The sequence below is a fragment of the Macaca nemestrina genome, chromosome 7 (genome assembly GCF_043159975.1).
Source record: "Macaca nemestrina isolate mMacNem1 chromosome 7, mMacNem.hap1, whole genome shotgun sequence".
In the NCBI taxonomy this organism is placed as follows: domain Eukaryota; kingdom Metazoa; phylum Chordata; class Mammalia; order Primates; family Cercopithecidae; genus Macaca; species Macaca nemestrina.
Window position 1 is genome coordinate 3,761,721 of NC_092131.1, and position 16,296 is coordinate 3,778,016.

Consider the following 16,296-nt stretch of genomic DNA (forward strand, 5'->3'; position numbering starts at 1 on the left):
CTAATGTTAGAAAGACTGATCATAACAAGTGTTGGTAAAGAAAGCGAGAAATTGGAACTCTTATGTACTGCTGGTGGGAATGTAAAATGGTATAATCTGGAAAATAATTTGGTAGTTTGAAACTTAAACATAAATCTACTGTATGACCCAGCAACTCTACTCTTAAATATTTACCTTAGAGAAATGAAAGCAAATGTCTGTGCAGACTTGTACATGGATGTCCATAGCAGTTTGATCTGGCTTGAAGCCAAAATCTGGAAACAACCCAAATGTTCATTAACAGGTAAATGCACAAATAAACTATGGTATATCCTCACAGTGGAATATTCCTGAACAATCAAAAGAAATGGACTACTAATACATGCTACAACATGGATGAATCTCAAAATCATTGTGCTGAAAGAAGCCAGCCAAAGGAGTATGTACTGAATACTGTATGATTTCATTCATATGCAATTCTAGAAAACATAAACTAATCTCTAGTAACAGGGAAGGTCAGTGTTTGCCTGTGGACCATGAGAGCCAGGAGTTGGGGGCAAAGAGATAAAAGGAAGGGATTACAAAAGGGCACGAGGAAATTTGGGGAGAGGATGGATTTATTTTCTTGCTTGTGATTATTTCATAGTTTATACATTTGTCAGAACATCAAATTATATATGTAGATATGTGCAGTTTATTATATGTGAATTATACCTCAGTAAAGCTCTTGTAAAATTCATTTAAATTTTCAGTTCTAGAAGTTTTAGGCCATGCGCAGTGGCTCACGCCTGTAATCCCAGTACTTTGGGAGACTGAGGCGGGTGGGTCACCTGAGGTCAGGAGCGCTAGACCATCCTGGCCAACATGGTGAAACCCCATCTCTACTAAAAATACAGAAATTAGCCTGGTGTTGGTGGCAGGTGCTTGTAATGCCAACTACTTGGGGGATGAGGCAGGAGAATCGCTTGAACCCAGGAGGTGGAGGTTGCAGTGAGCTGAGATTGCATCATCGCACTCCAGCCTGGGGGACAAGAGCGAGACTTCGTCTCCAAAAAAAAAAGAAGTGTTAGATCTTAAATCTTCTTAGTTGCTCTTTGCGTGTATTTTAAACACACTAAACATATTTTATATTCAGCAACTAATAATTTCTCTATCTGAATGTTACTTCTGCTGACTGTTGAGTCATGGCTCCTTGATTGCTGTGTGTTTTGATTTTTGACAATGAGCTGCTCATTTTCCTTGAAACTTTACCTCTGGGCATTTTTTGAGGCCTGAATAAAGTCAGGATTTTCCTGAAAGGCTTGCATGTGCTTTGTCAGTAACTAGGCACAAGTTAGGCTCAATTTCTACTGTCCTCTGTGGATCGTGAAGCTTGCATGAGAGCTGTCTAGTGGTTACAGATTGTTAGGGGGCCGTCTCTCCTTCCACTCAGTGATGGAGAAAGGCAGGTTTCCCTACTGCCCCCTTCTGTGTGGGGGGTTCATTTCATAGTTAGCCTTACATTGAGGTTGTAGGTCTTTGCATCCTGGACGTTTGTGGGCATCTCCTTGGACTCTCCCCACTGGAATGAGCCTAAGTATTTACCTCCTAATGCCAGACTCCACCAGCTGCCAGGAAGCAAGTATGCAGGTGGGCAAATACCTTCAGGACAAAAGCCAGCTGTGGTGTTCTTTTATTATTGCCCAAGGTTTCTGCTTTCTCTTTATTTTTGGTCCCTGTGGTTTCCTTACTGTTGTGCCAACTCAGTGATGCTTTTGAAAACATGCTTTGGCCAGGTGCAGTGGCTCACACCTGTAATCCCAGCACTTTGAGAGGCCGAGGCAGGCGGATCATGAGCTCAGGAGATCGAGACCATCCTGGCTAACATGGTGAAACCCCGTCTCTACTAAAAATACAAAAAAAGAATTAGCCGGGTGTGGTGGTGGGCGCCTGTAATCCCAGCTACTTGGGAGGCTGAGGCAGGAGAATGGCGTGAACCTGAGAGGCGGGGCTTGCAGTGAGCCGAGATTGCCCACTGCACTCCAGCCTGGGTGACAGCCAGACTCAAAAAAAAAAAAACAAAACAAAAAACCACATGCTTTGTGTTATATCTTGCCTTTTAGGTTTTGTTACCAGGAGTGTGATACAGGGTGTCCTGCCGGCCATGCAGTTGGAAGCAGAGCACTCCCAGGGTGTTCTTTTGTTTTCTTTTGTTGTTATCTGTGTACTTTGATAGCCCATTTTCCTGCCAGTCTCTTTCTACCCCTAATTATTCCTAGCATCTTGTCTTGGGTATAAATGTGTATTGAATTGAATTGATATGGATGACTTTTTTTTTTTTTTTTTTTTTTTGAGACGGAGTCTCGCTCTGTCGCCCAGGCTGGAGTGCAGTGGCCGGATCTCAGCTCACTGCAAGCTCCGCCTCCCGGGTTCACGCCATTCTCCTGCCTCAGCCTCCCGAGTAGCTGGGACTACAGGCGCCCGCCACCTCGCCCGGCTAGTTTTTTGTATTTTTTTAGTAGAGACGGGGTTTCACCGTGTTAGCCAGGATGGTCTCGATCTCCTGACCTCGTGATCTGCCCGTCTCGGCCTCCCAAAGTGCTGGGATTACAGGCTTGAGCCACCGCGCCCGGCCTTTTTTGTTTTTTAAGACGGGTTCTCGCTCTGTCACTCAGGCTGGAGTGCAGTGGCACAATCTCGACTCATTGCACCCTCTGCCTCCCAGGTTCAAGCAATTCTCCTGCCTCAGCCTCCCACGTGACTGGGACTACAGGCATGCACCACCACGCCTGGCTAATTTTTGTATTTTTAATGGAGAATGGAGTTTCACCGTGTTGGCCAGGCTGGTCTCGAACTCCTGAGCTCAAGTGATCCTCCTACCTCAGCCTCCCAAAGTTCTGGTATTACAGGCAGGAGCTACCACCTGGGCCTTATGTGAATAAGTCTTATGAGTAAAATTTATTCATATTGGGCCAGGCATGGTGGCTCACACCTGTAATCCCAGCACTTTGGGAGGCCAAGGTGGGTGGATCACTTGAGGTCAGGAGTTTGAGACCAGTCTGGACAACAGAGTAGACCTCATTTCTATTTTTTAAAAAAGTTTTATTCACATTTACAGACTAAAATAGCATGTTGTAGTATTATTGCAGGGTAGGGAGCTAGTATGCATTGGAGATATCTAATTGGCTCTTATTAATTTGTGAGACTTAGTGTTGGAATATGAGATATTCTGGCTTCAGAATATAATGAGATGTTAGAGAGGCTTGATTTTATTGAACATTTTATGTTTTTGCCACCTTCGTGACTGGGAATACTGAACATATAATTTATGTGATAAAAATGAGCATCCATGTTTATAAGGTATCTTGATATCATTATCAATTGTTTTTTGTTTGCTAAATGGGCAAGTAAAGCCTACTCTTCAAACCTGAAGATGTATAACCTTGAAGAGATAGGAATAAAGAGGAATGATTTCATATTAATGAATATTGCGTGGAAGTAGGTTTTATTCTGATTATTTTGCTAGAGTTTTGCATTAAGGTTGGTTGTCATTTTTGTAATGACACTTTATTTGAGAAACCAGTTATACTTTAAAAAAACTAGTTATACAGTGTGTGTTGTGGCTCACGCCTGTGATCCCAGCACTTTGAGAGGCCAAGGCAAGAGAATAACTTGAGACTAGGAGTTTGAGACCAGCCTGGGCAACATAGTGAAACACTGTCTCTACAAAAAAAATTTTTAAAAATACATCAGCGTTGGCCAAGCACAGTGGCCCACACCTGTAATCCCAGCACTTTGGGAGGCCGAAGTGGGCAGATCACTTGAGGCCAGGAGTTTGAGACCAGCCTGGCCCACATGGTAAAGCCCCATCTCTACTAAAAAAAAATACAAATATTAGCCCGGCATGGTGGCACACACCTGTAATCCCAGCTACTCAGGAGGCTACCATTTATAGCAGGAGAATTGCTTGAACCTGGGAGGCACGGTTGCAGTGAGCTAAGATGGCACCACTGCACTCCAGCCTGGGCGACAAGAGTGAGACTCCATCTCAAAAGAAGAAAGAAAAAAAAAACCAGTGTAATGTGGGAAGTAAAACAAAGAGAAATAAAAAAAATTTTTCTTTAAACTGCCAAAAGTATTTAGTCTTTTAAAAATCTTGTGATGATTAAATTACAAGATAAGATACTAGACATTTGGTCTAATTTTTTTCTATTCTTTATTGTGAAAAATATGCACAGAAATATATGTACATGTATAAAACATGTACAGTTTAAAGAGACACTCAGAGCTGGGTGGGGTGGCTCACACCTGTAATCTCAGCACTTTGGGAAGCCAATGCGGGTGGATCAGTGAGGTCAGGAGCTTGAGACCAGCCTGGCCCACATGGTGAAACCCCATCTGTACTAAAAATACAGAAATTAGGCTCGGTGCAGTAGCTCACGCCTACTTTGGGAGTAGTCCCAGTACTTTGGGAGGCCGAGGCAGGTGGATCACAAGGTCAGGAGATCGAGACCATCCTGGCCAACATGGTGAAACCCTGTCTCTACTAAAATACAAAAAAATTGACCGGGTGTGGTGGTGTGCGTCTGTAGTTCCAGCTACTCGGGAGGCTGAGGCACGAGAGTTGCTTGAACTCTGGAGGCGGAGGTTGCTGTGAGCCAAGATCGCGCCACTTGCACTTCAGTCTGGCGACAGAGCAAGACTCCGTCTCAAAAGAAATAAATAAATAAAAATACAAAAATTAGCTGGGCATGGCAGTGCACGCCTGTAATCCAAGCTATCCGGGAGGCTGAGGCAGGAGAACTGCTTGAACCTCAGGGGGACAGAGGTTGCGGTGAGCCGAGATTGTGCCACTGCACTCCAGCCTGGGTGACAGAGTGAGACTCCATCTCAGAAAAAAAAAGACACTCAGGTGACTACCACCCAGGCTGAGAATTTCTCTGTTTATTCTTTTTAAAACAATTCTATCCAACTTATTTTAATTGTAGACAGAATAAAGACATAAAAGCAAGATGGTTAGTGAAGGCCACTTGAAGTCTTCTTTCAGATTTCATAGAGAAAGAAAGGGTATTTTTGGAGATAGATGTGTGAACAAATCATGCTAGTATGAAAAGTGTAGTAAAAGTGGAATAAGGCACCAAAATAAATGGGTATGATTATCAAGATTGATATCGGGCAATACTTCCCAAAAGAAAGAATCAGAGGATTCTACAAAGATACAGAGGACTAGATGTGAAACTCTGTGGTGACAGAGAGTTATAAACGGGACTGTGCAGCATGAAGTGTAGGGACAGGCAAGGGGGAGGGGACACGGAGAGGGAGGAGAGCAAGAGGACCAGCCCGGGAGAAGCCAGGTCTTGACCATGCTAAGATCTCAGATTAATCTTGTAGGATTTTAAGCAAGCTGTATTTTAGAAGTATCTCTGTGGTGCTGGCCTGTAAGAATTATATATCAGCAGTGGGAGATGAGCAGGACGGGAATGAGACTGGAGATGAGAGCCTGGTGAGGTCATTGTTTCTGTGCTTTGCAATGGTGTCACAACTACTGGAATCTCAGAGACTTTCAAAGGAAGTATTTGAAAATACAATTTCAAGGGTATGATGATATAAGCAGAGGAGGCATCCAGTTATCTATAAATTACCATTTAGAAGAAATTTCACTTCTTATTTATTTATTTTAAAGAGACAGAGTTTTGTTCTGTTGCGTAGGCTGGAGTGCAGTGGTGAAATCATAGTTCACTGTAGCTTGGAACCCCGGGCTCAAGCAGTCCTCTCACCGCAGCCTCCAAAGCAGCTGGGACTAGAGGTGGGCACCACCATGCCCAGCAATTTTTAAATTTTTTTTGTAGAGATGGTGTCTCACATGTTGCCCAGGCTGGCTTTGAACTTTTGGCCTCAAGTGATCCTTCCACTCCAAAGCCCTTTGGTGTCACTGGGCAGGTGACATTAAGCATTAAGTCTATCTGGTCACTTCTCATAATCTTCCAAAACTAAAGAGTTGCCTAGAGTTCTCATTATTGCATTTATCTTATTTTTTTATTGTTTTATTTTGAGACAGAGTCTCGCTGTTTCGCCCAGGCTGGAGTGCAGTGGCACGATCTCAGTTCACTGCAAGCTCCGCCTCCTGGGTTCATGCCGTTCTCCTGCCTCAGCCTCCCGAGTAGCTGGGACTACAGGCACCTGCCATCACCCCTGGCTAATTATTTATATTTTTAGTAGAGACGGGGTTTCACCGTGTTAGCCAGGATGGTCTTGATCTTCTGACCTCATGATCTGCCCGCCTCGGCCTCCCAAAGTGCTGGGATTACACGCGTGAGCCACCACACCCGGCCGCATTTATCTTATTTTTAAAATTATTTTATTATTGAATCAGGTAACTTTTATGTTTTTCAAGAGGGAGAAATTAATCCTTTCCCATTAGTTCAAACTATGTGAAATTGTTGATGTTTGATCATTTTTTGACCTGGCGGATCATGAGGTCAAGAGATCGAGACCATCCTGGCCAACATGGTGAAACCCATCTTTACTAAAAATACAAAAATTAGCTGGGCGTGGTGGCACGTGCCTATAGTGCCAGCTACTCAGAAGGCTGAGGCAGGAGAATTGCTTGAACCCAGGAGGCGGAAGTTGCAGTGAACCGAGACAGCACCATTGCACTCCAGCTGGTGACAGAGCGAGACTCTGTCTCAAAAGAACAAACAAAAAAGCAACATTTTCATATGATTTAGATTATTAAGATTTCTTCATGATGTCTGGTAGAGTGTTTACACTTTGATGTAACAAATGGCTGTTGATTAGGAGCAACCATGTATGCCAAGCTGCAGCCAGGTAGTGAGGGCAGCACGTCCCGTGTGATGGAAAGAGTGCCTGCTTGCTGTCAGGAGATGCAGCTATGATCCTGGCACTGCTACTGACCTGACACATAAGCTTGGGAAAGCCAGTCAACCAGCTGCCCAGAGCCTCAGCTTTCTCACCTGTAAAATAAGCTTAAGAATTTTCCTCCTAGGGGCCAGGCACAGTGGCTCACGCCTGTAATCCCAGCACCTTGGAAAGCCAAGGTGGGCAGATCATGAGGTCAGGAGATCGAGATCATCCTGGCTAACACGGTGAAACCCCGTCTCTACTAAAAATACAAAAAATTAGCTGGGCATGGTGGTATGCACCTGTGGTGTCAGCTATTTGGGAGGCTGAGGCAGGAGAATCACTTGAACCAGGAGGTGGAGGTTGCAGTGAGCTGTCTCGCCACTGTGCTCAAGCCTGGGCCACAGAGCAAGACTCCGTCTCAGAAACTAATAATAATAAAAAAAAAATAAGGCCGGGCGCGGTGGCTCACTCCTGTAATCCCAGCACTTTGGGAGGCCGAGGCGGGTGGATTACGAGGTCAGGAGATCGAGACCATCCTGGCTAACATGGTGAAACCCCGTCTCTACTAAAATACAAAAAAATTAGCCGGGCATGGTGGCAGGCGCCTGTAGTCCCAGCTACTCGGGAGGCTGAGGCAGGAGAATGGCCTGAGCCCGGGAGGCGGAGATTGCAGTAAGCCAAGATTGCGCACTGCACTCCAGCCTGGGCAACTGAGCAAGACTCTGTCTCAAAAAATATATATAATAATAAATAAATAAAATAATAAAAATTTCCTCCTAGTGTTTTTGTAAGCATCATCTAAGACAACTATAAACTTGGGTACGTATAAATGTCTACTATGCAGCAGGCATTCATTACATGTTAATTGTTGAATCTCTAGAATGAATTCAAGAATTCATTTTAGGCTGGGCGCGGTGGCTCATGCCTGTAATCCCAGCACTTTGGGAGGCCGAGACGGGCGGATCACGAGGTGAGGAGATCGAGACCATCCTGGCTAACACGGTGAAACCCCGTCTCTACTAAAAATACAAAAATTAGCCGGGCGCAGTGGCGGGCGCCTGTAGTCCCAGCTACATGGGAGCTGAGGCAGGAGAATGGTGTGAACCTGGAAGGCGGAGCTTGCAGTGAGTGGAGATTGCACCACTGCACTCCAGCCTGGGCCACAGAGCGAGACTCCGTCTCAAAAAAAAAAAAAAAAAAAGATTTCATTTTAAAAAGTACTGAGTTCTTCCCATCTCTGAAAGTGAATAAACATCCTGAATATCAACACAATGGTGAGAGAGAGTCCTTGGAGAATCAGAAGAACTTCAGGAAGCAGATGGCATTGCCCCTAGGTCTTAAGTGATAGGCAGAGTTTAGGAAGCAGTGGGGGAAGGGCTCTGTGGGTAGCAGGAAGAGCATGAGTGAGATATGCTCACAGGAAAGTATTGGTTCTAGAATGGAGTGGCAAGTACCAATGTGGGAGGTCATAAAGAGCAGTTTTGAGCAGCAGCTTTTATTTAGGGCAAGGATGGCTCAATGAAAGATGTTGCTGCTGAGGCTTCTGGAAAAAGGCTAGAGCCATTCATAGAAATAGGGAATTTAGGGAGGAAGCCACGCTTGGAAGGAGAGAGAGGAATTCGGTGGAGAGAGGCCAGAGGTGGATGTTTTGGCTAGGTGTGTTCTCATATAAACTAAGTGCAAAAAAGAATGAGCATGAAACTGTTGAACTATTTCATGTCATCTCACTGGAGCTTGAAAGTTTAGGGAATTTTTTATTCCACATAATATATTTTTTTTGATTCTAGGTTACAGTTTATTTCAAATAATCTGAATACAATGACCAGTATACAATTTTAAATGAGGTACACAAGGAAATAAGACATCATGAACAAAATGTGACAAACACCTCAGATACCGGTGTGACCTGGCACAGGCTATAAAACGGCTGTGTTTTATTTAAAGAAATGACAAGTTTTGATTGTATGTTCAAGAGAATAGGAAAATATTTCAAAATGGCACTGCAGACTGAAAAAAGAACCAAACGGACTTTCACAAATGAAAAAAAAACCCTGAAATTAAAAGCTCAAAAGAAAGGTTTAACACATATAGACAAATCTGAAGATTTAAAATGAATAACAGAAATTGAGAAGAAGCATTTTGAAACTTTCATATCAACTTAGGGTAATCTTATGTCTACTCACTACAATAATAAAAACATTGTGGATGTATTTTGTGCTTCACTTCTATAATAATTTATTTTCATTGTGTTTTCTGATAAAATAAAGGACTCATGTCTGGGATAACGTACTATTACAATTCAACAACAAGAAGACAACCAACTTAAAAATAGACATCTCATCAAAGAAGAGAGATGGCTATAGCACAGGCATATGAAAAGATGCTTAACATTTCCAGTCACTGGGGAAATGCAAATTGAAACCACAGTGAGACACCATTACACACCCACAAGAATTAAGCTATAAGCAAAAAGACAAATATTGGCAGGAATGTGGACACACTAGAACCCTCATACATTGCTGGTGGAAATGTAAAATAGTGCAACCACTTTGGAAAACAGTTTGGCAGTTTCTTAAAAAGCTAAACATAAACTTATCATACAAGCCAGGAATTCCACTCCTAGGTATCTACTCAAGAGAAATGAAATATATGCTCACACAGGCCTCTATGCAAATGTTCACAGCAGCACTGTTACTCATAGCAGCTAAGAAACAGCCCAAATGTCCATTAACTGGTGAATGGATAAACAAAATGTGGTATATCCATCTGACTGAATATGACGCAGCATTAAAAAGAAACTACTCAACACAGATGAACCTCAAAAACATTACAGCAGATGTAAAAGACTACCTATGGTATGATTTCACTTATATGAAGTGTCCGGAAAAAAGTAAGTCTAGAGACAGAAAGCAGATCAGTGGGTGCCTGCATCTGGGGTTGGGTGTGGAAATTAATAGTGAATGGGCACGAGGTAACTTTGGGAGGAAGATGGAAACATTCTAAAATAGAATTGTGATGATGATTGCACAATTCTATGTATTTGCTAAAAAAATTTTCCAGTTACAATGGGTAAATTTTAGGATATGTAAATTATGCCTCAATTAACTCTAAAAAAGAAAAGCCTGTGACTTGAAAAGTTAGAAAAAAAAAAAAATCTAGGGATAGGGCTGAAAGTTACACTCAGAATGAGTTTGTGGCTTTAAATTCTTTTATTGTTAAAAAGCAAACTAAAAATAAGTGAACTCTCTACTCAATAAATGAAGAAAAGGTTCAAATAAAAGACATGGGATAATTAAAGATAAAAGTACAGATGAATAATATTGAACACAAACAGAACATTCAAAAGAATAAATGAACTTACAAGGAGACATAACCGCCACAGATGGGGAAGAGATTAAAAGGGCCGTTAAACAGTGACCATGTACTGGTTAACAGACACTCCTTTCTAAATGAACCCACTATGGAAAGAAGCTACAGATGTTTCATAGAAGAAAGCAACAGGCCCACTGAGTTCCAAGTCAACCTTTCAACCCTATTTCATGGACACATTCCATATTGTATTGTTTCTGAAATCTGGGTCCATCTCATTATCCCTGTCGTGAGTTGGCAGTGTGAGGGAGCTGCGGGAAAAGCTTCTACAGGCCACCCCAGGAACCATCACGAAGTGCTGGTGACAACGAATCTTCTAAGGATGGTAGTTTTTGAAGTTCTCTATTATTGCTTGTGCTAAACCTTGAAGCATTTTGCCATTTGTCTTTCTATGGGCTAAGAGACTGGTACTTTAATTTTAGCAGATACTGTAGATGGGACAGCAACAAGGCTGTTTTTCCTGATGGAAATTTGCTCTGATTCTACTGTGTCTTGTCCTTCTTTTGAACTTTTTTCACTCTTCCATGCTTTTACTTCCATGAACTAATTTGGCTGATTATTAAAATCAGCATATCAAGATTAGGGACATCTGAAGTGACCCATTTGCCAGTAGATGTTTAATTGCTGACAAAATCCACTAATCTTTTCTGTTAACTGATCACCAAGGAATGTGTGTTAGGCGTTGAAGGAAAAAGCACCATTCATAGTTAGACCTCCATTGTTTACACCATAGCTTAGCTCCTTTAAACATATGCATGTTCTCTCTCTTCTCTGGGTTATGATGATGCTGTTTGGGGAGATTACACTGTGACTGAACTTATAATAAAAATAAAGTTACAGGACAGGAAAGCATCTTTAGGGTAGCAAAAGCTAAACAAGAGGGCACTTCAGAGCAGTTGAGCCAGCATATGTGCACAACAAAACAGGCATCGGAGATGCTCCTCTGCCTCTGAGGCACTTGGCACATGTATGCCAAGCAAAAGCAGAATATTTTGGGTTTATCCAAGCATGACACAAAATTCAAATCTATACCAGAGTCTGTTCTCTGACTAGAAACAGTTGGGTTGACTAAATTAGTATGTTTATTTGCCTGAAATTGTAATGTCAAAATAGCATTCCTTACAGAGCATTATTTAATGTTTCTTTTTTTCTTTTTTTTTTTTTTTTTTTTTTTTTTTTTTTTTTTTTTTGAGACAGAGTCTCGCTGTGTTGCCCAGGCTGGAGTACAGTGGTACAGTCTCAGCTCACTGCAACCTCCACCCCCCAGGTTCAAGTGATTCTCCTGCCTCAGCCTCCCAAGTAGCTGGGATTACAGGCACCTGCCACCATGCCCAGCTAATTTTTTGTATTTTTAGTAGAGACAGCATTTCACCATGTTGGCTAGGCTGGTCTTGAAATCCTGACCTCATGATCCACCCTCCTCGGCCTCCCAAAGTGCTGGGATTACAGGCGTGAATTACTGTGCCCGGCCTATTTAGTGTTTCTAGATGAAAGATTAATTATACAAAAAAAAAAAAAAAAGGCATAGTTTTTCAAGAACTGCAATAATGAGTTATTAACTGGACAGCTATGGATGAGGTATGTAATATGATGAATTTCTCTGTTCATAGGTAAAATTGTAGTCTTTACTACTTTTTGGTACCTAGCAAAATTTTTTTTCTTTCTTTTTTTTCTTTTCTTCTTCTTTTTTTTTTTTTTTTTTTTTTTTGATATAGGGTCTTGCTGTGTCCCCTAGGCTGGAGCGCAGTAGTACAGTCACAGCTCACTGCAGTCTCAACCTCCCGGGCTCAAGCGTTCCTTCCACCTCATCCTCCTGAGTAGCTGGGACTACAGGTGTCCGCCACATGCCTGGCTAATTTTTGTATATTTTGTAGAGATGGGGTTTCACCATGTTGTCCAGGCTGGTCTGAAACTCATGAACTGGGATTACAGCTGTGAGCCATCATGCCTGGCTGCATATTAGCAAAATATTTCAGTAGTACATTAAATAGAATGTAAGACTAGCCTTCTTACTAATACTTGGAGAGGCAAATATTTTGTTTATAAAAATTTTGTAAGCTAGCTAGTAAAGTCTCTTATTTCCGCAAGTAGATTTGTGGAAGTTTGGAGAAAGAAGGCGGTGCTGTGATCGGATGAGTGATGATAAAAACGTCTCTTTCCCTCTGCTCATGCTGGGGCTGGGGTGGGAGGGTAGCTAGACCTGAGGTGGGTGGGCCGTGTTTAGTGTGGAAAACAAGCGACGTGGTGTGAGGTGGAGAGTGAGCTGGGTTCATCAGGAGCAGAAACAGGGTTCCTGGAATCCAGAGTTCAGATAGTGAACGTCGGTGTTAGAGGACATTTGGATCCCTGGGGCCACAGGTGGTAGTCCCTGCCGAAGGGATCATTGGAGCAGGTTTAAGGCTGGTGGGGTGTTTCCTTTTTGGGGGTCCTGTATTCGTAGGCACCTGTCTGACTGTTGCTGAGAGAACTTTTCTGCTAATTTAACTTAGTTGTTGGAAGTGGCTTGTGCTCTGTGTGACCTGGAGCGGAACTCATCCGACAACTCTACCATAATTAGGGACCTCGAATTGCCTGAGGGAACAGAGTTTGATTTCTTCTTATTAGATGCAATTAATGAAGAGAAATAGGGAAGAATTAGGTAATAGGTTTGTTTGAATAAATAAAGTTTGTATGAAAAATTTAAAATTGTAAATAGGGATTAGGTTGCATGTAATACATTGCTAGGCCTATTATTAAAAAATCAAATTTTCATTGAAGGGTTTTCATTTTCTTTAAAATTGTGGAAAAAGTGCTGCTTTTTCCCCAAGTTTTCACATTGCACAGTTACTAAAATGTAAATTGTTACATACTTGTTGACTTACAGGTTTATGGTAGCTTATGTTTTTATAACCCATTTAAATACAATTAAAGCACACGGGCATGTTCATTTTGAAATAATTCATTCAGCTGTACGTTAGGATTTATTACACTTTTCTATATATAAGATCTTCAGTAAAATTTCATTACAATATAAGTTGATGTATAAGATACAATGACTGAATTACTTATGACAACATGACATATCTTAATTTTGTACCTAGAAAAACACATGCAACATAAAGAGTAGAAATGTTTGTATTGGCAAATAAAATACTTTTTGGTTTAGGTAAGTAAAATATTTTAATAAGCTCTATTTTATTCATAGATACAAACATCAGAACACCAGACAGTTAAATTTCTCTTCTATCCTCTTTTCATTGTTTTGTGAAGCCTTTGGTAGGGGAGACCAAAAAGCTAGTTTTTGATTTTTTTTTTCTTTAAGTTGTGAAATTATAAAATTAATGTTAATTGAAAGATTTGTTGAATAGACATAGTTTTCCTCTAGTCAAAAAGTGTTTAAGTCTGGGCACACTGGCTTACACCTGTACATCTGTAATCTCTTTTTTTTTTTTTTTTTTTTGAGACGGAGTCTCGCTGTGTCTCCCAGGCTGGAGTGCAGTGGCGTGATCTCGGCTCACTGCAAGCTCCGCCTCCCGGGTTCACGCCATTCTCCCGCCTCAGCCTCCCAAGTAGCTGAGACTACAGGCGCCCGCCACCACGCCCGGCTAGTTTTTTTTTTTTTTTTGTATTTTTAGTAGAGACGGGGTTTCACCATGTTAGCCAGGATAGTCTCGATCTCCTGACCTCGTGATCCACCCGCCTCGGCCTCCCAAAGTGCTGGGATTACAGGCTTGAGCCACCGCGCCCGGCCCATCTGTAATCTCAGTGCTTTGGGAGACCCAGGTGGGAGGATCGTTTGAGCCCAGGAGATTGAGGCCAGCACAGGCAACATGTTGAGACCCCTGCCTCTACAAAAAAATTTTAAAAATCAGCCAGGCATGACGGCGTGTGCCTGTAGTGCTAGCTAGGCGAGAGGATAGCTTGAGGCTGCAGTGATTGCATCACTCTACCCCAGCTTGGGTGACAGAGCGAGATTCTGTCTCTAAATTAAAAAAAAAAAAGAAAAAAGCTTGTACCATATTGTTTGCTCAGGATTTTTAGATAAACAGAATGGTGGTTCCAGTTAAGGCTGTTAAATCCGGCCGGGCGCAGTGGCTCATGCCTGTAATCCAACTGTAATCCCAGCCCTTTGGGAGGCCAAAGCAGGCAGATCACAAGGTCAGGAGTTCGAGACCAGCCTGACCAATATGGTGAAACCTCATCTCTACTAAAAAACACAAAAATTAGCTGGGTGTGGTGGCGGGCACCTGTAGTCCCAGCTACTTGGGAGGCTGAGGCAGGAGAATTGCTTGAGCCCGGGAGGCGGAGGTTGCAGTGAGCCAAGATTGCACCACTGCACTCCAGCCTGGGTGACAGAGCAAGACTCCCTCTCAAAAAAAAAAAAAAAAAAAAAGACTGTTAAGTCCTGATCCCACGTTTCAAGAGTCAAGAATGTGCTCAAACATCCATCAAAGAAGTTTAGGAAGACATGGAGCTGGAGGAACAGAAACTGTAACTGACTATTAAGAATTCTAAGAGGTTTAAGGGTGGAGGAAGGTAAAGGTGTCCTAAGAGTATATATGAACCTAGAAGTAGAACATGGGGGCTTGAGGAGGAACTGTGTGGCCTCCCTGCTCAGAACTGAAGGGTTTGGAGATGGGCTTGTGAGAATGGAGCTCTAGGGCTTTAATGAGCTGCATGCCTCTAGGCATGCTCCTTCCGTCACCCCCATGGCTCCTCACCCAGAATGGGGCTCACATCACCCCTGCAGCCCCACGCAGATTTGTTTTGAAGAGCATATGGCACAATGCTCATAACATGTCTGTCACCGTACACAGTGCACGTGGTGTGGGCTTAGTAAGTAATGAACTGTGAGTAACAGTCAAGAACATAGACTCTGCATCTCTGCTCTGCCTCACAAGTTGACTGGCCTGTGCTTGTGTTCTTATCTGTAAAACGGGGATGTAACAGTACCCACCTGATTGGTCATTCTGAGGCTGAAATGGGTCCATATATGTAAAGTGTTCAGTTCAGGGCATCATTGACAGAATGGAGAATGGAGAAACAGCCAATTGCATTCCTCTAGATGTTACTTTGCATGTTGATTTCACATATGTAATTCTTTCGGATGATGTGTTCATGTAAGTCACGCATATGGTGTTTTTAGTTATTCGTATATTAGAATCCATTGCATATTTTCATTTCCTGAAGTCAGGTGATAGTGAGATGACATTTGTTCTTAGGTGTTACCTGCATATTTATTTTTTTGGTTTTGTATCCTTAAACATTTGACAGCCTCATTTGCTCAAATACACCTACTAAATTGTCATTCCAGAAGGAGGAATGTCACTTACAATACATATTTGCAAATGTTTGCTTAAACTTGAGCCCTTACTAAATACAGTATCTGATGTTTATGCATTAGAAAAACAGTTATTTATATTTAATAAAAGCAGTCTACAATTAGGAAAAGTTCTTACAAGAAAATAAACTAGTTGGTGCTCTCCTAATTTCTAGGGATCCTCTCTAAAGTCCTGATATGTGTGAGTTTTGACTCTAGAGAAAGACAATTATGCAGATAAACGTATGTTCCAAAATAAGTGCTTTTTGTTTAGGTTGGGAATCCACGTGTTGAACTTACCCTCTCAGAGCTCCAAGATATGGCAGCTAGGCAACAGCAGCAGATTGAAAATCAGCAGCAGATGTTGGTTGCCAAGGTGAGTTATAAAAAGAGGTATTGAAACATCGTTCAAAAAGTACCTTTTTTAACCATCATTTTAGCCTGGGATCAATATGTTCTTGGGTAACGCTTATAAAATAGGACCATGCCATGGGAGTGCTAAGTGCAGTCTTTCTCTCTTTGTTATCACTTCCATAATAATATATGCATACTGTAGTTTCTGGAAGTTGGGAAGCTATCAGAACAAGAGTATCTCACCTTTGTTTGTTTGTTTCTTTGGAGATGGAGTCTCGCTCTGTCACCCAGGCTGGAGTGCAGTGGCGCAGTCTCGGCTCACTGCAAGCTCCGCCTCCCGGGTTCACGCCATTCTCCCGCCTCAGCCTCCCGAGTAGCTGGGACTACAGGTGCCCGCCACCACACCCGGCTAATTTTTTATATTTTTTAGTAGAGACAGGGTTTCACCGTGT

The 16,296-nt window shown here is 42.3% G+C and overlaps 1 protein-coding gene across 5 annotated transcripts in view; it reads left to right on the forward strand.

Moving 5' to 3' along the window:
* The window catches only part of LOC105489824 (protein phosphatase 1 regulatory subunit 13B), a 123,119-nt gene that overhangs the window by 81,514 nt on the left and 25,309 nt on the right, over positions 1 to 16,296 (forward strand). For all 5 annotated transcript variants that reach the window (XM_011754989.3, XM_071099495.1, XM_011754990.3 and 2 more), the window contains exon 5: positions 15,765 to 15,866. In XM_011754989.3, coding sequence (XP_011753291.2) covers positions 15,765 to 15,866 — 102 coding nt within the window. The remainder of the gene's footprint in view (positions 1 to 15,764; positions 15,867 to 16,296) is intronic.